General features: G+C 42.1%; 2 protein-coding genes across 7 annotated transcripts in view; both read right to left on the reverse strand.

Moving 5' to 3' along the window:
- Positions 1-253: 253 nt before the first annotated feature.
- The window catches only part of LOC127639798 (gastrula zinc finger protein XlCGF26.1-like), a 29,459-nt gene continuing 6,747 nt past the window's right edge, over positions 254-22,965 (reverse strand). For 3 of the 5 annotated variants that reach the window (XM_052122037.1, XM_052122035.1, XM_052122038.1), the window contains 2 exons: positions 11,618-11,818; positions 254-3,228 (listed from right to left, as the gene is read on the reverse strand). In XM_052122037.1, the coding sequence (XP_051977997.1) occupies positions 1,733-3,228; positions 11,618-11,818 (1,697 nt within the window). In that variant the 3' untranslated portion in view covers positions 254-1,732. Of the gene's footprint in view, positions 3,229-11,617; positions 11,970-15,235; positions 15,366-22,965 lie in introns of those variants that run through there. The other 2 variants (XM_052122036.1, XM_052122032.1) reach the window with 2 other exon arrangements.
- Positions 1,936-22,965, reverse strand: LOC127639799 (gastrula zinc finger protein XlCGF57.1-like). Of its 2 annotated transcripts, XM_052122040.1 has the most exons (3): positions 22,772-22,965; positions 18,332-19,842; positions 1,936-2,048 (listed from the first exon to the last, which is right to left on the reverse strand). In XM_052122040.1, the coding sequence occupies exons 1-2, from the start codon at positions 22,962-22,964 to the stop codon at positions 18,356-18,358; spliced, it is 1,680 nt and encodes a 559-aa protein (XP_051978000.1). In that variant the 5' UTR covers position 22,965; the 3' UTR covers positions 1,936-2,048; positions 18,332-18,355. The 2 variants fall into 2 exon arrangements, with proteins under 2 accessions (XP_051978000.1, XP_051977999.1); XM_052122039.1 differs by lacking the exon at positions 1,936-2,048 and having other exon boundaries at positions 17,736-19,842.

Genomic DNA, 22,965 nt, shown 5'->3' on the forward strand with positions numbered 1-22,965 from the left:
GCAGTCCCAAGTGAGGGGACCCTCTCCATGTAGAATAAAACTGATATGACTGCTCATGATTGTATACATTTGTTTAAAAATTACGATACATTTCTTCAGAAGTAAAATTTGTATTTGGCGTGAAGGCCTCAAGAGCATCATTCTGCGACAGGGATACGCATAGATGTTTTGTAACTATACATTTATTCAGAAGTAAAACTTTTTTTTAATGAGAAAAAATGATTCAATGCACATTTAAGCCTATTGGGTGAAAGTTATGTAACATCATTCATATTTATGAGCAAAGCCTTCATATTAGTAGGACTAAATCACAGCATAGAGATATCTCTAATTAAATCTGAGGTAGTTTATGTGCAACTCAAAGAAGGGCAAATAGATCTAAATACATTTAAATAGTTATGAATGTTTGATACTTACATGTAGAGTTGAAGTCAGAAGTTTACATACACCTTAGCCAAATACATTTAATCTGTTTTTCACAATTCCTGACACTTAATGGTAGAAAACATTCACTGTCTTAGGTCACTTTATTTTAATAATGTGAAATCTCAGAATAATAGTGGAGAGAATTATTTCAGTTTTTATTTCTTTCATCATCATTCCCAGTGGGTCAGAAGTTTACATACAGTTTGTTAGTATTTGGTAGAATTGCCTTTAAATTGTTTAAATTGGTCAAAAGTTTTGGGGGATCCTTCCACAAGCTTCTCACAATAAGTGGTGGTGGTAGTGGATTAAAGCACATAACTGTTAATCAGAAGGTCGCTGGTTCAATCTCCACAGCCACCACCATTGTGTCCTTGAGCAAGACACTTAACTCCAGGTTGCTCCGGGGGGATTGTCTTTTTTTAGAAGACATTTTCTATCAGATTGAGTTCAAGGCTTTGTGATGACCACTCCAATACCTTGACTTTGTTGTCCTAAAGCCATTCTGCCACAACTTGGAGGTATGCCCGGTGTCATTGTCCATTTGGAAGACCCATTTGTTTCCAATTTGTAACTTTCTGGCTGATGTCTTGAGATGCAGTGATATGGTGCTAAACAAGCACAGAGATTGTATGCAAAAAATGTCGCTTTTATTGGGTGCAATTCATTCTTCTTGAATCTGCCCCCGAATGACAATCCAAAATTTTCTCAAGAAATCTGAAGAAGGCTTAATATGATAATCCATAAAATTGCCTCTAAATGCGCACATATTTGGAATACAGATTCTAATAGACATTGTTTGCACTTGTTTCTCCTCTTCTGACTCCCAGATTAGTACATTGGACATCCTCTTCATGTTGCCTACATCCAGCTCTTACTTTAACTAAGGGGGACTGGGAAGTGAAATAGGCCCGAGATTTACATAGAAACTGGGCCAAATGTTGTTGGGGGATTTGTGTCGCTGTCCTTTTCTGAATATCGCTGCCCCCGTTCTGCATAGCGCAGTGTCTCATTTCAGCTTTGTCCCAAGTCTCCCAATGGCCAGTCCCCAAAGTGAGTCGGCCCACTGGAAAAATGCCCGGTATGCCAAATTACCAATCCAGCCCTGCTTGAATTTGATCATAGCTAAAAGGTATGGGGACCCCCTAGGGGGGTTTTCAAAAATGACATTCTAGTCTACCAAGCATTGCCAATCATTGGTTTCAAGTGTTGTGAACTAATGTAATTGCTGCCCACGGGATGCCCTTTCACAGTTTGGGGCCCCAGGCAATTCCCTGCCTTGCCTGTCCCATAGGCCCGCCTCTGGTTGTCACAGTGTGAACACGTGAGGTTTTTCTCCAGTGTGAATTCTCTGGTGTCGTTTCAAATCTTTGGAAGCAGTAAAAGTCTTTCCACACTCACAGAACATATAATCCTTCACACCGTTGTGTATTTTCTCATGCCTTTTCAGGTTCACCAAATGTGAAAAACTCTTTTCACACAAAGAACAATCATGCTTCTCCTTTGCATGAACTCTCAGGTGTTGCTTCAGGGCTGATTTCACAGCAAACTTTTTACCGCACTGATCACAGTTAAATGATCTTTCTCCAGTGTGAGAGAGCAGATGATCTTGGAGACTTTGTGACCTTTTGAAACTCTTTCCACACTGATCACAGGTGTAAGGTTTCTCTCCAGTGTGGATTCTCATGTGATTCGTAAGGTTTTCTTTATGTGCCAAACTCTTTCCACACAGATGGCAAGTGTGCAGCTTCTCTCCAGTGTGAACTCTCATGTGTCTCATAAGGATTTGTTTTTGTGTGAAACTCTTTCCACACTGATCACATGTGTATGGCTTCTCTCCAGTGTGGATTCTCATGTGATTCTTAAGGTTCCTTTTACATGTAAAACTCGTTCCACACTGATCACATGTGTGCGGTTTCTCTCCAGTATGAACTCTCATGTGGCTCTTAAGGTTTTCTTTTTGTCTGAAACTCTTTCCACAATGTTGGCATGCATGCGGCTTCTCTCTACTGTGTGTTATCATGTGCTTATTTAAGTTATCTTTATGTCTAAAACCCTTTCCACACTGTTGGCATGTGAAAGGATTTTCTTCAGAATGAATACTTTTGTGCCTCTTAAGGTTTGTCTTTTGTCTGAAAGTCTTTCCACACTGATCACATGCGTGCGGTTTCTCTCCAGTGTGAACTCTCATGTGGCTCTGAAGGGTTTCTTTTTGTGCGAAACTATTTCCACACTGAACACATGTGAAAGGTTTCTCTCCAGTGTGAACTCTCATATGGATCTTAAGGTTTTCTTTATGTCTGAAACTCTTTCCACACTGTTGGCATGTAAAAGTATTCTCGTCAGAATGAATTCTTATGTGCCTCTTAATGCTTTTTTTATGTCTGAAAGTCTTTCCACACTGATCACATGCGAGCGGTTTCTCTCCAGTGTGAACTCTCATGTGGCCCTGAAGGGTTTCTTTTTGTTTGAAACTCTTTCCACACTGAACACATGTGAAAGGTTTCTCTCCAGTGTGAACTCTCATATGGATCTTAAGGTTTGCTTTTTGTCTGAACGTCTTTCCACACTGTTGGCATGTAAAAGGATTCTCTTCAGTATGAATTCTTATGTGCCTCTTAAGGTTTGTTTTATGTTTCAAAGTCTTTCCACAATGAGGGCAGGTGAAAGCATTTATGGCTTTTGATTGTTGAGTTCTGATTTGTAAGACATTTTCAGTCTGAGAGCTACTCAAAGATGTTACTCCAGTGATGAAATCATGATGTTTCTCCTCCAATTCACTTTCCTCCTTAATGTCCATCAGGTCTGAAATAAACATATGAAATCAACAAAAATTAATGGATACAAATTTGAAATTAAAAATAAACAAAATTGAATAGCAAAAAGCAACAGACTCAAGTATCTATTTATGTGATTCATGTGAAACAATGAAATCTCACTGACAGCTGCTGTACAAAGTTGATCATTTTTCTGATACATGTTTTGATAAATCTTAGATTTCTATGATTTCTAACTACCCAACAAATCAGTTGAACTACTTGAAGCCTTGTGACTATCATGTTTTCAGCATCATTAATTCATCCTTTACAGGAGGATTAAATGCTTTGTGAGTCAATTTGTTTGAATATTTAAAGAATAATTGGCACTTTCCTTGGTGGATTGGAAAACAATATTTACAAACGCTTTGCGAACTGGTTCGAACAAGTCACTAAAAAGAATCGGTTCAAAATCCAATTATCCGAGCTGCTCTCTTTCTCTTGTTGTCTTACACTTAAGGGCTTTTAAAAACAGTGTTCAGTGGGGGGTCTGAGTAACTCTACCACTGACTATCACCGCTGGAGTCGTGAGTTTGAATCTATGATGTGCTGAGTGACTCCAGCCAGGTCTCCTAACAACCAAATTGGCCAAGTTGCTAGGGAGGGTAGAGTCACATGGGGTAACCTCCTCGTGGTTCTCGCTCTCACACAACGAGCCACGTGATAAGATGCACGGATTGACTATCTCAGAAGTGGATGCAGCTGAGACTTGTCCTCCACCATGCGGATTGAGGTGAGTAACTGTGCCACCATGAGGACCTAGTGAGCAGTGGGAATTGGGCATGCCAACTTGGGGAGAAAATTAGATATAAATTAAAATACAAAAGACAGTGTTCACCTTGTCGTGGTGGAGAGGTTTGTGTGCCCTTATGATCCTGAGGGTTGTGTTGTCTGGAGCCATGTGCTCCTGGTAGGGTCTCCCAAGGCAAAGTAGTCTCAGGTGAGGGGCCAGACTAAGAATGGTTCAAAAATGACTCATGGATAAAATGGCAAGAGGAGGAGTTACCCTGCCCGGAGGAAGCCCGGGGCCCCTGTCTGGAGCCAGGCCCAGATGGAGGGCTCGTCGGCGAGCGCCTGGTGGCCGGGCTTGTCACGGAGCCCGGCCGGGCACAGCTCGAAGAAGCAACGTGGAACCCCCCTCTACATCCCTTGGGCCCACCACCCATTGGAGGAACCGCAGGAGTTGGATGCGCTGCCATATGGGCGGCAGTGAAGGCCGTGGGCCTCGACGGACCAGACCCAGGCAGCAAAGGCTTGCTCTGGGGACGTGGAATGTCACCTCACTGGGGGGGAAGGAGCCGGAACTAGTGAGGGAGGTGGAGCGTTACCAGTTGGATCTGGTGGGGCTTACATCGACGCTTACCGCTTTGGCTCTGGATCCGTACTCCTGGATAGGGGATGGACTCTATTCTTCTCTGGAGTTTCCCAGGGTGTGAGGCGACGGCGGGTGTGGGGATACTCACGAGCCCCGGCTGGCGCCACTACGTTGGAGTTTACCCGGTGGACTAGAGGGTCGCCTCCCTACACCTACGGGTTGTGGGGGAAAACTCTGACTGTTGTCTGTGCATATGCACCGAACAGCAGTTCAGAGTATTCTGCCTTCTTGGAGACCCTGAATGGAGTCCTGAATAGGGCCCCAGTAGGGGACTCCATAGTGATGCTGGGTGACTTCAACGCTACGTGGGCAATGACAGGGACACCTGGAAAGGCGTGATTGGGAGGAACGGCCTCCCTGATCTGAACTCAAGTGGATGTTTGTTATTAGATTTCTGTGCTAGTCATGGATTATCTATAACAAACACCATGTTCGAACATAAGGATGCTCATAAGTGTACATGGTACCAGAGCACCCTAGGCCGAAGGTCGATGATCGATTTTGTAATCGTGGTCGTCGGATCTGAGGCCATATATTTGGACACTTCGGGTAAAGAGAGGGGCAGAGCTGTCAACCGATCACCATCTGGTGGTGAGTTGGGTCAGGGGTGGGGAAAGACTCTGGACAGACCTGGGAAGCCCAAGCGAGTAGTGCTGGGTGAACTGGGAACGTTTGGAGGAGGTCCCTGTCCGCGAGATCTTCAACTCACACCTCCGGCGGAGCTTTTCAGGCATCCCTGCGGAGGTTGGGGACATTGAACCGGAGTGGGCAATGTTCAAAGCTTCCATTGCCGGCAGCGGTGGAGAGCTGCGGCCTCAAGGTTTTAGGTGCCGCAAGGGGTGGACACCGTGGTGGACACTGGTGGTCAGGAAGCCGTCCGACTGAAGAAAGAGGCCTTCCGGATTTGTTGTCCCGGAGGTCTCCGGAGGCAGTTGCAAGGTACCGACAGGCCCGAAGGGCTGCGGCCTCGGCCGTGAGGGAGGCAAAGCAGTGGGTGTGGGAAAAGTTCGGAGAAGCCATGGAGAAGGACTTTCGGTCCGCACCAAAGTGCTTCTGGAAAACCGTCCGCCACCTTAGGAGGGGAAAATGGGGAACCATTCAAGCTGTATACAGCAAAGATGGGACGCTGTTGACCTCAACCGAGGAGGTTATTGGGCGTGGAAGGAACACTTTGAAGAACTCCTAAATCCCAACACGCCCTCTATGGTAGAGGCAGAGCCAGAGGATGATGGGGGATCAGATTCTATTTCCCTGGGGAGGTCACTGAGGTAGTCAAACAACTCCGCAGTGGCAAAGCCCGGGGATTGATGAGATCCGACCAGAAATGCTGAAAGCTCTGGATGTGGAGGGGTGTCATGGATGACACGCCTCTTCAACATTAGCGTGGAAATCTGGGACAGTTCGAAGGAGTGGCAGAACGGGTGGTGGTTCCCTCTTCAAAAGGGGGATCAGAGAGTGTGTGCCAACTACAGGGGTATCACACTTCTCAGCCTCCCTGGTAAAGTTTACTCCACGGTGCTGGAGAGGAGGGTTCGGCCGATTGTCGAACCTCAGATTGAAGAGGAACAATGCGGTTTTAGTCCTGGCCGTGGAACGACGGACCAGATCTTTACTCTCGCAAGGATCCTGGAGGGGGCCTGGGAGTATGCCCATCCGGTCTACATGTGTTTTGTGGATCTGGAGAAGGCGTACGACCGGGTCCCCCGGAGAGACTGTGGGAGGTGCTGCTGGAGTACGGGGTGGGGGGTCCCTTCTTAGGGCGATCCAATCCCTGTACGTCCAAAGCGAGGGCTGTGTCCGGGTCCTCGGCACAAAGTCGAGTTCATTCCATGTGGGGTTGGTCTCCGCCAAGGCTGCGCTTTGTCACCAATCCTGTTTGTGATATTCATGGACAGGATATCGAGGTGTAGTCGGGGTGGGGAAGGTGTGCGGTTCGGTGGGCTGGGGATCTCATCGCTGCTTTTTGCAGATGATGTTGTCTTCATGTCATCATCGGTCCGTGACCTTCAGCTCTCACTGGATCAGCTGGCAGTCGAGTGTGAAGCAGCTGGGATGAGGACTAGCACCTCTAAATCTGAGGCCATGGTTCTCAGCAGGAAACCGATGGAGTGCGTACTCCAGGTAGGGAATGAGGTTTTGTCCCAAGTGAAGGAGTTCAAGTACCTCGGGGTCTTGTTCACGAGTGAGGGGACAATGGAGCGGGAGGTTGGCCGGAGAATCGGGGCAGCAGGGGCGGTATTGCACTCGCTCTATCGCACCGTTGTCACGAAAAGAGAGCTGAGCCGAAGGCAAAGCTCTCGATCTACCGGTCAATTTTTGTTCCTACCCTCACCTATGGTCATGACGGTTGGGTCATGACCGAAAGAACTAGGTCGCGAGTACAAGCGGCCGAAATGGGCTTCCTCAGAAGGGTGGCGGGCTTCTCCCTTAGAGATAGGGTGAGGAGCTCAGTCATCCGTGAGGAGCTCGGAGTAGAGCCGCTGCTCCTTTGCGTTGAAAGGAGTCAGTTGAGGTGGTTTGGGCATCTGGTAAGGGTGCCCCCTGGCCGCCTCCCTAGGGAGGTGTTTCAGGCACGTCCAGCTGGGAGGGGGCCTCGGGGAAGACCCAGGACTAGGTGGAGAGATTACATCTCCACACTGGTCTGGGAACGCCTCGGGTCAGCCCAGTCAGAGCTGGTTAATGTGGCTCACGATAGGGACGTTTGGGGCCCCCTGCTGGAGCAGCTGCCCCCGCGACCCGACTTCGGATAAGCGGTTGAAGATGGATGGATGGATGGATGGACAAAAGACAGTGTTCAGTGTCCTTATCTCTCATTATCGTCCCATCTAAACACTCCGGCATGTGATAAACTCGTTGCTTGAACTACATGTCTACAGTATTGGAAATTCCCCACCTCTGGTTATGATGCAACATGTTATGCCGTCCCCTTGTTCAGCAACCTGCAGCCTTTCTAGTTCTTTTGTTATTTGAGTTTAATTGTTTGTTCATGCAGTTTATTATAGCTATTGGCTTTTTCTAAGACTGATATGTTCAGATGGTATCTTGAGGCACAATGTGCATGTTCATTGTTTATCCTCGTGCTAGTATTTGTATTTACATATTATGTCGTTTTTCTTTATCAGTGTTGTAGCTTCATTGGACTTTATAAGTAGTTTGAATTTGAGGTTGTCTCCATCGTAGTAAGGATCTGGTGCCAGAAGCTATGCACCCAACTGTTTTGGACTTTAAAGACCCAATTGCAAAGCATTTGATTATGGACATAGATTCATCTTTGTGCCACCCAGGACCACAAAGAGTGTTAACTCAGCTCTGGTGGAGTTTCTGGGTTTGATGTGGACATTAGGCAGTGAAGAGTGTCCAGCAATCACATCTTGAATGTCGTAAGTGAAAGGTGCTCCCTCGTGTCCTAGGATGGCTGATCTTCCCATCTCAAAACTCCACCTTTATAAACCTCCCTTCTGGGAAACAGGAATGGAGATTGCTTTGGCTCTTTTAGTATCCGTGTAGGCCGCAGACAGGAGAAGAGTCCTACTCTTTAAATGTCAGTCAACAGGTCTGAATACTGATAGTTTCCTTCTGGCCCTCTGATGAGCTGAGCTCATATCTGATCAGGGGACTAACCTTCTTGGAGGAGAAAGAGAGCTTAGAGAAGTCTTCAATCAATGTCCTACCCATCAAAAAAGATGCTTGCACAACAGCATATTAGATTCACATTTAATCCACTATACTCGCCTTATTTCGGAGGTACCTGGGAAAGAGAAGGGAGATCCGTTAAAACTGCTTTATGCGTAACATTGGGTACACAAGTAGTTATGGAGGTCCTACATACTGTGCTTGTTGAAGTGGAGATGCTGAACTCTAAACCTCTTGGCTATGCATCATCAGATATTTCCGACACTGATCCGATAACTCCAAAAATCCTTTTGATGGGGCGATGAGATGCCTCTCTTCCTCAGGTTATTTATTAGACTCAGAACTTCTCGCACGCAGGAAGTGGAGGCATAGCGATGTTATTGCAGATAGGTTCTCATCGAGATTTATCAAGGAAAATCTTCCTAGTCTTCAAAGCCATCAGAAGTGGAGACAGGATGGGAAGCCATTTTCACCCACTGCCATGGTTGTTGACACCCAATTCCCTCGTGGGTTGAGACATATGGGGACTTTTACTAAGATCTTGCCTAGTTCTGATGGTAGGATTAGAGTTGCTGAGATTCTTATTGATGGGGAAAACTTTCATTTGCCCAGTCAGTCATCTTGTGGTTCTGCCTGCCTATTCAGAGGAACATGATATGTAGAATTCTCAAGTGTAAACACGTTAACACATTTGGGGGTGGTTGATGGTGTAATGTGTTATGCCCTCCCCTTGTTCGCCACCTGATTATTGCATTAAGGGCTTGTAGAGGGGTTTGAGTGGGAAGGACATGGGAGCTGGTTTCACAGTCCATGTGAGTCAACTTACAATGCCTGTCTCTGTCATCACTGAAAAGAGGCACAGGTGTTTAATGTTAACAATCACCAGGTGATGGCCTTTACCGCTCCCAGTGACAGACACGCGACCACATCCTGCTCCACATACCCCCACCACCCAACTCAGGCCCAGGCCCTGTCTAGTCTGCTTACCCCCCCCCCCCGGAAAAGAAATCAGCCACAACCATCTGCGGCCCCAGCCTGTGGATGACCTTAAATTTGAAGGGTTGAAATGGCAGGTACCAATGAGTAATAGGTAATAGTGGAGGGTTAGGACCACCCACTTGATGGCAAGGCACTCATTCTCAATCGTACTGTACTTAGTCTCCCTCAAAGAGAGCTTGCGACTAATGTACAGCACGGGCCACTCCTCCACCTCCTGTGAGAACACGGCCCCCAATCCCCTCTCTGATGCATCTGTCAGCAATATGAAGGGGAGAGAGAAGTTAGGAGCATGTAGAAGCGGTCCGCCACAGAGTGTAGATTTCACTCTCGAAAAAGCCTGTTGGCAGCCCTTCGTCAACTGGACAAGATCTGGCGCCCCCATTTTATGGGGCTTTTTCACAGCACGGTATGGCTCGACTCTGCTCACTTTTTGGGGGGGTTTCCCTGTGGATAGTACCTGGTACTTTTTAGTACTACCTCGGTCGAGGTTCCAAGTGAGCCGAGCCATTACTAAATATGACCTCAAAAGCCTTAAGATCACTGATTGGTCAGAGAAAATCATCACTACCAGCATCATTTCTATAAGCTAGATGGGAGGTTAGCTTACCCTCATGCGTCGTCTTTGAGCTAACACAGTGATGTCCTTGTCTGCACTTTGGTGTACGAGTTCCCAAACTCTCCTGTTTTTTTAGCTGTATTTTGTCTTACTGCCGTCAGCCTCTATTGAACAAAGTTTGCCGTCCTTCTGTGAAAAACAGTCACTTGCCAAGAATCAAGAACAACATTCCTTCCTTGCTCCTTAGTTGCGTTTGTGTCACGTTTAATATGATGTCACGGTAGTAGAGGTGGCGCAACTATGACGATCAGCCTATAATCCCACCAACTGCAGTGGAAAAGCAAGCTCAGAAAAGTAAAGGGAGCAAAGTCGAATCGAGTCAAACCGTAACGTGCAGTGGAAAAGTGACATTAGTGAGATCAATCAATGGGCTGGTGACATCAGAGAAACTAGGCACAAACCTTCGGTAGTAGCCAGCCAGCCTCATAAACGGTCTCACCTCCTTTTTTGTCTTGGGATGTGGGCAGGACGCAATCACCACGGTCTTATCAATTTGAGAATGAGAGCGCCTGATGCAATTCAAGATTTTACATGGATTCTTCTGGACCCCCTCTAGATTGTATATGCTTGGTCTTAAAGACACAACCACCTGCTGGCCATCCCAATTGGAGGATGGAGACATAGCCCATGTATTTTGGTGGAGTGCTGAGATCCAGGAATTTTGGTTGAAAGTTCAGAGTTTTGTGTGTGACGTGTTGGGCACTCAGGTTTCGTTTTGCCCCAAATTCTGTGTTTTGGGGTGGTCATCAATATAGCAGATAAATAAAAAAATGTGGTTCCTGACCAGTGTTATGACAGGCAGGCAGATTGTTTTAGGGGGATGGAAGTCAGCTGGAGCACCCTCAATTCGGGAGTGATGCGAGAGGATGGGGAGGGTGGCAGCGTTTGAGGAGCTGTTATGTAGAAATCTGGGATTCATTTGATGGGAAATGGGGTAGTTATTGGATGTTTAGGGGGGACTCTCAGGGAGAGAGATGTGTAGTTTTAGATGTGTATGATTATTTTATATATATATATATTTAAATCTTTTTATGTGTGTGTGTGTGTGTGTTTATGTGAGACCACAGGGATGTTCGTTGGGGGTTGGGTTGTTGACTGGGGAGGGGTAGTAATGTGAGTGAAATTTTAATTAATTATATATATGTTTTGTTTTTCTTTGTCATTTCTATGAATCAATAATCATAAAAAGAGGTTTGACTTCCTCCACAGCTCTTAGAACTAGAAAATTCTCAGTAGAAATCAAATTAATTCCATCTATTTTATCATCTGTGCCGTAATATAGGGAAGCCCGGTGTCTCACTTGCGTAATTAATCTGTTCTGTTATAATATCGGTTGACATGCGCACCCTCAAGGAATACAGTAGAATGAAGCAGAGCAGATCACTTCACGTGCGCATGTGATTCTGTGACGGCTCACAAGAAAATCAGGCTTTAATCGTACAAAATCTCCTTTCAGATGAGAAGTAATTTTAGCGCTTGTAAAGCCCTGAATGCAGGATGAATACCTTTAATCAACTCAACACCTGATCTGAAAGCAGCTGAAGCCTGGTTTTCACATGAGCATGGTGCAAGCAATCACAGTACCATTGGTGCATGTGAACTGACACCTCTGTATTGAGATCAAAGGATTTGAATTTATTGTGTTTTAATGGGGACACCGTCCCGGTAACATCAATCCAAAACGAACTTCAAATTAGGACGATTTTTTACATACTGTGCAAACTAATTAATGAAGAATCAAAAATGGACACCAACCTCTTTCTTCCTCAGTATCTTCATGTTTTATCCTGCAGGATTCTGCATCACTCATGTTCTCACCTTCCTCTTTCACAATCATTTTCGTTTCAGATTTCAGTTGTTCCTGTTTGTTTAGAATCAAGAATGGACACCAATCTCTTTGTTCCTCAGTATCTTCATGTTTTATTCTCCAGGCTTCTGGATCACTCATGTTCTCACCTTCTTCTTTCACAAACTCTTTCATTTCAGATTTCAATTGTTCCTGTTTGATTGAATACAGATCTTCTCTTGTAGGCTGATGGGGATATTCACAGCATTTATTGGTGGATTACTTTGGGAGGAGCTTCACAGAAGGTGTGAATTGTGATCGCTGTGTGGGAGGAGGAGATTTGCAGAAATCAAACGTGTTACACAAAAACTTACTGAATGAATGTTTCGTGATGTGTTTTAGTGTTCATGTTAAATTCATGTTTAATTTAATTTTCTTATATTTATTGAAAAAATTAACTGCATTTTTTAAACAAAAGTGAATTGGTCTAGTATGATTATTTCTGCAATTGTTTCTTTCTGTACTACTTGGGCTAATTTTGGATCTTGGGAGTGCAATACTGCAGATTTTGTTGTCTATTGTATTACAAATTACTTCTGATGTACCTCATTTGTAAGTCGCTTTTGAAAAATGCGTCTGCTAAATGACTAAATGTAAATGGCTGACTATCAGCAGCCTTAGCCCATTAGAAAAATGCCAGTTGGGGTACTAACTCTTGACTTTTAACCCATTATTAGCACAACCATTAAACACACATTTGTACACAATATATTCAACATTTAAATAAACTAGGGCTGTCATATGATGGTTTGTGGCCATCCATCTTCCTCTTGATCACATTCCAGAGGTTTTCAATGGGGTTTAGGTCTGGAGATTGGGCTGGCCATGACAGGGTCTTGATCCGGTCCTCAGAGTCTTGGGAACATTTTCAGAGCAGAAGTTTCTTCCAGGATAAACTTGTACTTGGCTCGATTCATGTGTCCTTCACAAAGACGAATCTGCCTGATTTTAGCCTTGTTGAAGCATCCCCAGATCATCACCGATCCTCCACCTGGTCGTCGAATGGTTAGATGGAGAGCTAGAGATGCCTTCAAGCCACAGTGTCTCGCACCCACTGTGAAATTTGGAGGAGGATGAGTGATGATCTGAGAGTGCTTCAGCAAGGCCGGAATCAGGCAGATACGTCTTTGTGATGGATGGATGCATGAGTCAAGCCACATTCAAGGTTATCCTGGAAGAAAACTTGCTTCCTTCTGCTCTGACAATGTTTCCCAACTCTGAAGATTGGTTTTTCCAGCAGGACAATGGTCAATGCCACACAGCCAGGTCACTTGAGGTGTGGATGGAGGACAACCAGATAAAGACCCTGTCATGGCCAGCCCAATCTCTATACCTGAACCCCATTGAAAACCTCTATAATTTGATCAAGAGGAAGCTGGATGGCCACAAGTCATCAAACAAACCCGAGATGCTTGAATTTTTAAACCAGGAGTGGCATAAATTCACCCAACAGCAATGTGAAAGACTGGTAGAGAGCATGCCAAGATGCATGAAAGCTGAAATTGAAAATCAGGATTATTCCAGCAAATATTGATTTCTGAACTCTTCCTAAATTAAAACATTAATATTGTGTTACTGTGTAAACTCTAATTGCTTGTCTCTGACTTGCACAACACCCAGGATTTGAGAAGAGAACTATTAACAATGAATCCCATTGGATTTCACTGACGAAGGTAAACAGCACATTCTGCAAATGCCATTCAGGCACACCACCTAGTGGAATAAGCGGAGTAGAGCGACGATATGTGGTTGCACTAATAACACGCTCAAAAATGTACCAGCAGTAGGCCTGTCACGATAATTATGCCATCGACGTATCGTATGATATATGGACATGACCATGATCATTTTAGCTGACCTCGATATTACCCATTGGGTTTACATGTGTGTTTGTTTACATAAGAATGTCAACAATGTTTAAGCCAGTCACGCTGCTTCTGTCCTCTCGTCTACTCTCTGTGTCGGAGGCGGGGCTCTGGTAGCTCATCCACACAAGCAGAGCAGACAGCGACATGTGAAGATTACGTGTTACTCAAAGCTAATAGGTGCTTTAATAGGTGTTTTTCCTGACTACTGCATAATTCCAGCCAGAAAGTTTGTAAAAATAAACCCAAATGGACTTGGTTTCAAAGCCGCATTCCAGACCTCCAGTGGGAACATTGCGTCTTTAAGCCGAATGAGAGAGGAGACACGATTAACGTGAATGTATGTCGACTTTGTTTAAAAACAGTGGCAACAGGGTATCTCAGCGAGTCTTGACGGCGACTATCACACTGGAGTCGTGAGTTTGAATCCAGGGCGTGCTGAGTGACTCCAGCCAGGTTTCCTAAGCAACTAAATTGGCCCGGTTGCTAGGGAGGGTAGAGTCACATAGGGTAACCTCCTCGTGGTCCCTTTAATGTGTGGTTCTCCCTCTCGGTGGGGTGCGAGGATGCCACAGAGAATAGCGTGGACCTCCACATGCACTATGTCTCCGCAATAACAAGTCACGTGATAAAATATGCGGATTGGCGGTCTCAGGCGCGGAGGCAACTGAGATGCGTCCTCCGCCACCCAGAGAGTGCTTCTGTATTTACTTATTTTGTATTTCTCTATAATTCTCTCATACTTTGTGATCTACATCATCTGAAGCTGTTTGGGAAGTTTAGAGTTCATCTGGACGGTGATCAGTGTAATTAGTCTCTCGTGCATCATCATTAGAGTTTAATGTGATCTCATGTTATCTTAAATCAAACGACTATTCGACAATTTTTTATTGTAAAATAACGTCGACTCGTTGTTTCAGCCCTAAAGTCCATTGCTCTTTGAAAGGGTGTACTTGCATTATTATGCTATCAGTTTATATGACCATTATATTAGTGGCATGAAATGGTCTAAAAATGACAATAAAATAGTTTATCATAATTATTTCTGGGACAATATATCGTCCACCAAAAGCAATTATCGTAAAAAGCATAACTGGCACTTTTCACATAGCCTATATATCTATTAATGATATTTTATGTTCAGCTGCCCCTCATAATCGTATGGATAAAGATGAAAAACACAATACCAAAATGAGAAGAAACTCAATTAATGAAAAAAAATTAGCACAATTTATCTTTTAACTTCTAATTTATAATTTGAGTGTTTGTGATCACTAATCATTGATTAATGAAATAAATTAGCTGTAAGATTTATTTCTGCTAGATGTCGAAAGTTACAGTTTGCATAAGTCTGACACACCAATATAATGTGCTTTATGTGTCAATGTACAGCCGATATTAATATATTAACATGATGAATAGGAGAAAACAGAGAATTATTGTCCTGAAGACACTTTTCAGCATATCTGTTAGAAGTGATGGACCTGTATATAAACAATCAAATAAAGAATCAAATCAAATGAATTCATGTTGTAAAACCTCTTTACGCTGATCGCACAGACGTCTATTTGACTTTGTTTTCTCATCTGTAATACATCTATTAAACATTCAGCAGATGCGGTGAGATAAAGAGAGAAACATTTATTTTTGTCAGACACTTACTGGATTTTGAAGAGGGTCGGTTTGTGTCTTTATCTCTCATTTATAGTCCCGTCTAAAGTTCAAACGAACAAACCAGTTTATAATAACGATATTAAACGAGGCTTCAGTTAGACTGAAACGTCACTCTTCTTCTGGTGTTTAATGGCCACTCGCTCCATGTAATCATTAGCGCCACCTATTGCATGGGAGAAGACCGGAAACTATACATATATATATATATTGTTTATTGCAATATAACCAGAACAAAAATAATATAACAAGAGTACATATAACCATACATGTCAAGGGTAAAAATAATAATAATAATAATAATAATAATAATTTTACAGAAAAAACTTATACCTATTAAATAGCTGTAAAGTTTTCCTTGCTTTTAAGTTTTTACTTTTAGATATTGTTTCTAAATATATTTTAACATCGATTTTAAATTGTTCAAAATTTGTCATTTTTCCATTCCATTTGACTTTATGAATATAATAACGGGCAATTATAATAATTAAATCAAATATAAACAGAATATTTTTATCATCAAATGAAAAACATTTTAGCATAATATCAACTTCTTCAAAGTTAACAATAATCATAACTTTACTTTGTAAATAATTATTGAGTTCTTTCCAAAACATTTGGATCTTGGGACACTCATAAAATAAATGAACCATAGTCTTAGGGGAAATTTTACAAAAAACACAAATATCTTCCATGTTCACTTTAAACCGCTGCACCACAAGTGATTTAACTGGATAAACACGATGGAACATTTGATATGAAACCTCGTTCACTTTATTTGTGATGCAATACTTATGAGGTGTCATCCAAATTTTACTCCAATCAAAACGTTTTTTAAAATGAGAATTTAAATGAGTAATAACAGCAAGTGTATTTTTAGACTGAAGAAGACAATGCAAGAAAATATTATTACATCCAGAACTTGTGAAATCCTGCAGCTTGATACAAGCAGTAAATTCTTCAACTGTTTGTAAAGAATAATTATTACATTTTAATAGCCTCAAAATTTCCTTGGGGGATGGCATGTAAAACCAAACAATATTGGATAGGATCAACTGAAAAATTATAAATATGAACAAATTCAGGATAATTGTATAAAACACCATCTTTTTTGATCAACTGTTTAACCCAAATAATTCCCTTTTCAAACCAATTCTCAGAAAATATCTTTGTTTCTAATTGGTGGATATTTCTCTGCTGTATCATGGGTAATGTAGTTGTTTACCATGAACAGTGTTTTTAAACAATGAAGTTGAGATAACACAGACGGATGTCTTCATCAGAAGCAGATATCATCCATGAATAACCTCAGAGCTCATGGTGGATCTGTCTTTAAAGTTTTATAAGTTATATTTGAAAATCAATTTGTCTATGGGATAAATTAATGGGAGTTTTATTTCCGGAACCAGACTGTTGTGCTCTATTGCAGTAACTATGGTATATTTTCAAACCGCACACTTTATGGTGTATTTTCTAAAATAATTAATTAATATTATGTGTAAATGAATAAATGTAACCATTATGATACCATTATACAGACATAAAAAGGCAGGGGTGTATTAAGACATCTGTAAAACTATGTGTCCATGTAAGGAGGAAATATATCTTTTAAAAAAAAAAAAAAAAAAAAAAAAAAAAAGCTAACAGAGGAGGACTTTCCACCAATAAATAAAAAGGAGAAGGTTGGAAAGATAATAGTGAGGACGCTGGCTGAAGACTATTGGTCAGAGAGAGAGAGAGGACATGAAAGATTTAGGAGTCTAGAAGAGATCACTAAAAGGTGAAAATGTGTATTCAGAACGGACAGCTGGCCTTCTCTGGTTTATTGGTTGCTCAATAAACTTTAACTTTGGCATCTGGAACCCTGGAGAGATTCTTCAAAGATGTTCCACGACATAATCAGCACTTAATATGATCTGCACATTTATACACGACATATAGGTCTAGAACTTATCGTTCATAAATTCACATGGAAAGCTTTATGAGCATGCCTGGAAATGATGCTCGTAGCATTTTCCCCTTCTTTTAAGTTTCTTTTTTTAACCCGGAGAAATGTTTCCCGCCATTAATCCACCCGTGTCACAGTTTGAACAACACATGAACTTATTCAATCTGATTGAACTGATTTGATGTGTGAAAAGTTTTTATGATAGTTCAGATTCTATTAGTGCAAAACTGTCATAGTCTGAATGTAGCAGCTTCTTTTTCTAATAATGCTGTAAAGTCTGTGTACACCATGAAATGAAGGAGAAATAGAACTGAAATAGAGTTTCAATTCACGCGTGCACAAAGTACAATTATAATGCGTGTCCACGATAATAATATGATTCAAAATATAAATATATATTACCAGCTTGCAACGTCACATTTCTTCTTCTGGTTTGAATGAACACTCTCTCCTCGTGAGCAGTACCGCCATCTAGTGTAAGCGGACAGCGGGGCTAGTCACATTTACTTCCGTGAAATCTCCGGTAACTTCCGGTACATCCAGCCCTGCTTGTATTTGATCATAGATAAAGGTATGGGGTAAAGTTAAACGTAAATGTCGTTCTAGTCTACCAAGCATTGCCAACCATTGGTTTCAAGTGTTGTTGATGTGAACTACTGTAATTGCTGCCCACGGGATGCCCTTTCACAGTTTGGAGCCCCAGGCAATTGCCTGCCTTTCCTGTCCTGTAGTCCCACCTCTGGTTGTCACAGTGTGAACACGTGAGGTTTTTCTCCAGTGTGAATTCTCATGTGTCTCGTAAGGATTCGTTTTTGGTTAAAACTCTTTCCACACTGAACACATGTGTATGGCCTCTCTCCAGTGTGAATTCTTTGGTGTCGTTTCAAATCTTTGGAAGCAGTAAAAGTCTTTCCACACTCACAGAACATATAATCCTTCACACAGCTGTGTATTTTCTCATGCCTTTTCAGGTTCACCAAATGTGAAAAACTCTTTTCACACAAAGAACAATCATGCTTCTCCTTTGCATGAACTCTCAGGTGTTGCTTCAGGGCTGATTTCACAGCAAACTTTTTACCGCACTGATCACAGTTAAATGATCTTTGTGAGAGAGCAGATGATCGTGGAGACTTTGTGACCTTTTGAAACTCTTTCCACACTGATCACATGTGCAGCTTCTCTCCAGTGTGGATTCTCATGTGTCTCGTAAGGATTCGTTTTTGGTTGAAACTCTTTCCACACTGAACACATGTGTATGGCCTCTCTCCAGTGTGGATTCTCAAGTGATTGTTAAGGATTTGTTTTTGTGTGAAACTCTTTCCACACTGATCACATGTGTATGGCTTCTCTCCAGTGTGGATTCTCATGTGATTCTTAAGGTTCCTTTTACACGTAAAACTCGTTCCACACTGATCACATGTGTGCGGCTTCTCTCCAGTGTGAACTCTCATGTGTCTCATAAGGATTTGTTTTTGTGTGAAACTCTTTCCACACTGATCACATGTGTATGGCTTCTCTCCAGTGTGGATTCTCATGTGATTCTTAAGGTTCCTTTTACACGTAAAACTCGTTCCACACTGATCACAAGCGTGCGGTTTCTCTCCAGTATGAACGCTCATGTGGCTCTTAAGGTTTTCTTTTTGTCTGAAACTCTTTCCACAATGTTGGCATGCATGCGGCTTCTCTCCACTGTGTGTTGTCATGTGCTTATTTAAGTTATCTTTATGTCTAAAACTCTTTCCACACTGTTGGCATGTGAAAGGATTCTCTTCAGAATGAATTCTTTTGTGTCTCTTAAGGTATGTTTTATGTCTGAAAGTCTTTCCACACTGATCACATGCGAGCGGTTTCTCTCCAGTGTGACCCATCATGTGGCTCTGAAGGGTTTCTTTTTGTGTGACACTCTTTCCACACAGATCACATGTGAAAGGTTTCTCTCCAGTGTGAACTCTCATATGGATCTTAAGGTTTGTTTTTTGTCTGAAAGTCTTTCCACACAGATCACATGAGAGCGGTTTCTCTCCAGTATGAACTCTCATATGGATCTTAAGGTTTTCTTTTTGTCTGAAAGTCTTCCCACACTGAACACATGTGAAAGGTTTCTCTCCAGTGTGAACTCTCATATGGATCTTAAGGTTTGCTTTTTGTTTGAAACTCTTTCCACACTGAACACATGTGAAAGGTTTCTCTCCAGTGTGAACTCTCAAATGGATCTTAAGGCTTGCTTTTTGTCTGAAACTCTTTCCACACTGAACACATGTGAAAGGTTTCTCTCCAGTGTGAACTCTCAAATGGATCTTAAGGTTTTCTTTAAGTCTGAAACTCTTTCCACACTGTTGGCATGTAAAAGGATTCTCTTCAGTATGAATTCTTATGTGCCTCTTAAGGTTTTCTTTATATCTGAAAGTCTTTCCACACTGTTGGCATGTAAAGGGATTCTCTTCAGTATGAATTCTTATGTGCCTCTTAAGGTTTGTTTTTTGTGTGAAAGTCTTTCCACAATGAGGGCAGGTGAAAGCATTTATGGCTTTTGATTGTTGAGTTCTGATTTGTAAGACATTTTCAGTCCGAGAGCTACTCAAAGATGTTTCTCCAGTGAGAAAATCATGAGGTTTCTCCTCCAATTCACTTTCCTTAATGTCCATCAGGTCTGAAATAAACATATGAAATCAACAAAAATGAATGGATAAAAATTTGAAATTAAAAATAAACAAAAGTGAATAGCAAAAAGCAACAGACTCAAGTATCTATTTATGTGATTTATGTGAAACAATGAAATCTCACTGACAACTGCTGTACAAAGTTGATCATTTTTCTGATACATGTTTTGATAAATCTTAGATTTCTATGATTTCTAACTACCCAACAATTCATTTGAACTACTTGAAGCCTTGTGACTATCATGTTTTCAGCATCATTAATTCATCCTTTACAGGAAGATTAAATGCTTCTTGAGTCAATTAGTTTGAATCTTTAAAGAATAATTGGCTCTTTCCTTGTTGGATTGGAAAACAATATACAGAGTGATTTACAAACGCTTTGCGAACTGGTTCGAACAAGTCACTAAAAAGAATCGGTCCAAAATCCAATTATCCGAGCTGCTCTCTTTCTCTTGTTGTCTTACACTTAAGGGCTTTTAAAAACAGGGTTCAGTGGGGGGGTCTAAGTAACTTGTGAGTCGTGAGTTCGAATTCAGGGTGTGCTGTATGATTCCAGTTAGGTCTCCTTAGCTACCAAATTGGCCCAGTTGCTAAGGAGGGTAGAGTCACATGGGGTAACCTCCTCGTGGTCTCCATTAGTGGTTCTCGCTCTCACACAACGAGCCACGTGATAAGATGCAGGGATTGACAATCTCAGAAGCGGACGCAGCTGCGCACCACATCTTTGTCTACTGATGAATATATTAGAAATTTTGTGAAACCATTAGAACTCCCTAAACTGACAACTGAGCAAAAACATTCTCTTGATTCTGAGATAACCTTGGAGGAGCTTGATGAGGTAATTAAGGCCTTGACTATAGGCAAGGCTGCTGGGCCAGATGGCTTTGCCGCTGAATGTTTTTTTTTAGATCTTATGTTACAGAACTGGCTCCACTTTTGATAGAAGTTTATTCTAAATCATTAAAGAATGGAACGCTTACGCCAACCATGACACAAGCCCGGATTGGTCTGATTGGGAAGGTTAATATTATTAAAATGAACTGTATTCCAAAATTGAACGACCTGCTACAGTTTCTCCCTGTAGATGTCCCACTCTCTTATTTCAAGCAATTTGATAGCATAGTAAACTACTTCATTTGGAATTGTAATCATCCCAGATTACATTTCAACTAGTTACATAGGCCGATTGACAAATTTGGGCTAGGCCTACCCAAGATTTTATTTTCATTATCATGCATTCAGTCTCAGACATTTGGCTCATTGGTCACTTCCACCTGAGAGAGCCCCTACCTGGTTTTGTATTGAACGGAAGTTATTGCCCCTATTTTGCCATTGCAAAGTCTTTCTATCAAATTAACTGGAGAAGTTAAGTTACACCCATAATCTCGCAATTGCACTCGGTATGAACAAAAGTGTCCAGTGTGTTTAATTCTGACATTTATTTAAATGTTGCCTCGAGCATATGGCGGAACCCAAAATGATGTATTAATAAGTCCCCTTTCTGCTGGTCAGAGCGGATTGTGAGGGGGATTGCTAAACTTGTGTTGAGTGTTGAGATCCTTTGAAAATTCATTCAACATTTTGGGATTTCCAGATCCTTTTTTTGGGTGTATTTAAAGTTCAGCTCTGTACTATTTTTGGTAGTAGACACTCTGGGAGTGGTGATTATTGCTTTTGGAAAAGGTCATGAGGCATCAGGGTATTTCTCCCTGCTAATTCAGAGTCTGGGGGACATAGTTTAACTTCTATCAAGAGATTATGGGAGAAAGATTTGAACCTGGTTAGGGAGGAGGGAGTGTGAGCTAGGATTATAAAAAACATCAAGTCTGTATCTGGAGATGCAAGCGTGTGCCTGATGCAATTCAAGATTTTACATGGATTCTTCTGGACCCCCTCTAGATTGTATATGCTTGGTCTTAAAGACACAATCACCTGCTGGCGATGCCAATCGGAGGATGGAGACATGGCCCATGTATTTTGGTGGAGTGCTGAGATCCAGGAATTTTGGTTGAAAGTTCAGTGGGCCCTGACCAGTGTTATGACAGGCAGGCAGATTGTTTTAGGGGGATGGAAGTCAGCTGGAGCGCCCTAAATTCAGGAGTGGTGCGAGGGGATGGGGAGGGTGGCAGCATTTGAGGAGCTGTCATGTAGAAATCTGGGCTTCATTTGAAGGGATATGGGGCAAGTTATTTGATGTTTTTGGGGGACTCTCAGGGGGAGAGAAGTGTAGTTTTAGATGTGTGATTATTTTCTATATATACATTTATTTTTTTTTATCTTTTTGTGTGTGTGTGTGTGTGTGTTTATGTGAGACCACAGGGATGTTCGTTGGGGGTTGGGTTTTCTTTGTCATCTCTATGAATCAATAATCTTAAAAAGAGGTTTGACTTCCTCCACAGCTCTTAGAACTAGAAAATTCTCAGTAGAAATCAAATTAATTCCATCTATTTTATCATCTGTGCTGTAATATAGGGAAGCCCGGTGTCTCACTTGCGTAATTAATCCGTTCTGTTATACTATCTGTTGACATGCGCGCACTCAAGGAATACAGTAGAACGAAACAGAGCAGATCACTTCACGTGCGCATGTGATTCTGTGACGGCTCACATGAAAATCAGGCTTTAATCGTACAAAATCTCCTTTCAGATGAGAAGTAATTTTAGCGCTTGTAAAGCCCTGAATGCAGGATGAATACCTTTAATCAACTCAACACCTGATCACATGAGCATGGTGCGAGCAATCACAGTACCACTGGTGCATGTGAATTGACACCTCTGTATTGAGATCAAAGGATTTGAATGTATTGTGTTTTAATGGACACACCGTCCCGGTAACATCAATCCAAAGCCAACTTCAAATTTGGAAGATTTTTACATACTGTGCAAACTAATTAATGAAGAATCAAAAATGGACACCAACCTCTTTTTTCCTCAGTATCTTCATGTTTTATTCTCCAGGATTCTGCATCACTCATGTTCTCACCTTCCTCTTTCACAAACTCTTTCATTTCAGATTTAAATTGTTCCTGTTTATTTAGAATCAAGAATGGACACCAATCTCTTTCTTCCTCAGTATCTTCATATTTTATTCTCCAGGCTTCTGGATCACTCATG

This window comes from Xyrauchen texanus, chromosome 48 (genome assembly GCF_025860055.1).
Source record: "Xyrauchen texanus isolate HMW12.3.18 chromosome 48, RBS_HiC_50CHRs, whole genome shotgun sequence".
In the NCBI taxonomy this organism is placed as follows: domain Eukaryota; kingdom Metazoa; phylum Chordata; class Actinopteri; order Cypriniformes; family Catostomidae; genus Xyrauchen; species Xyrauchen texanus.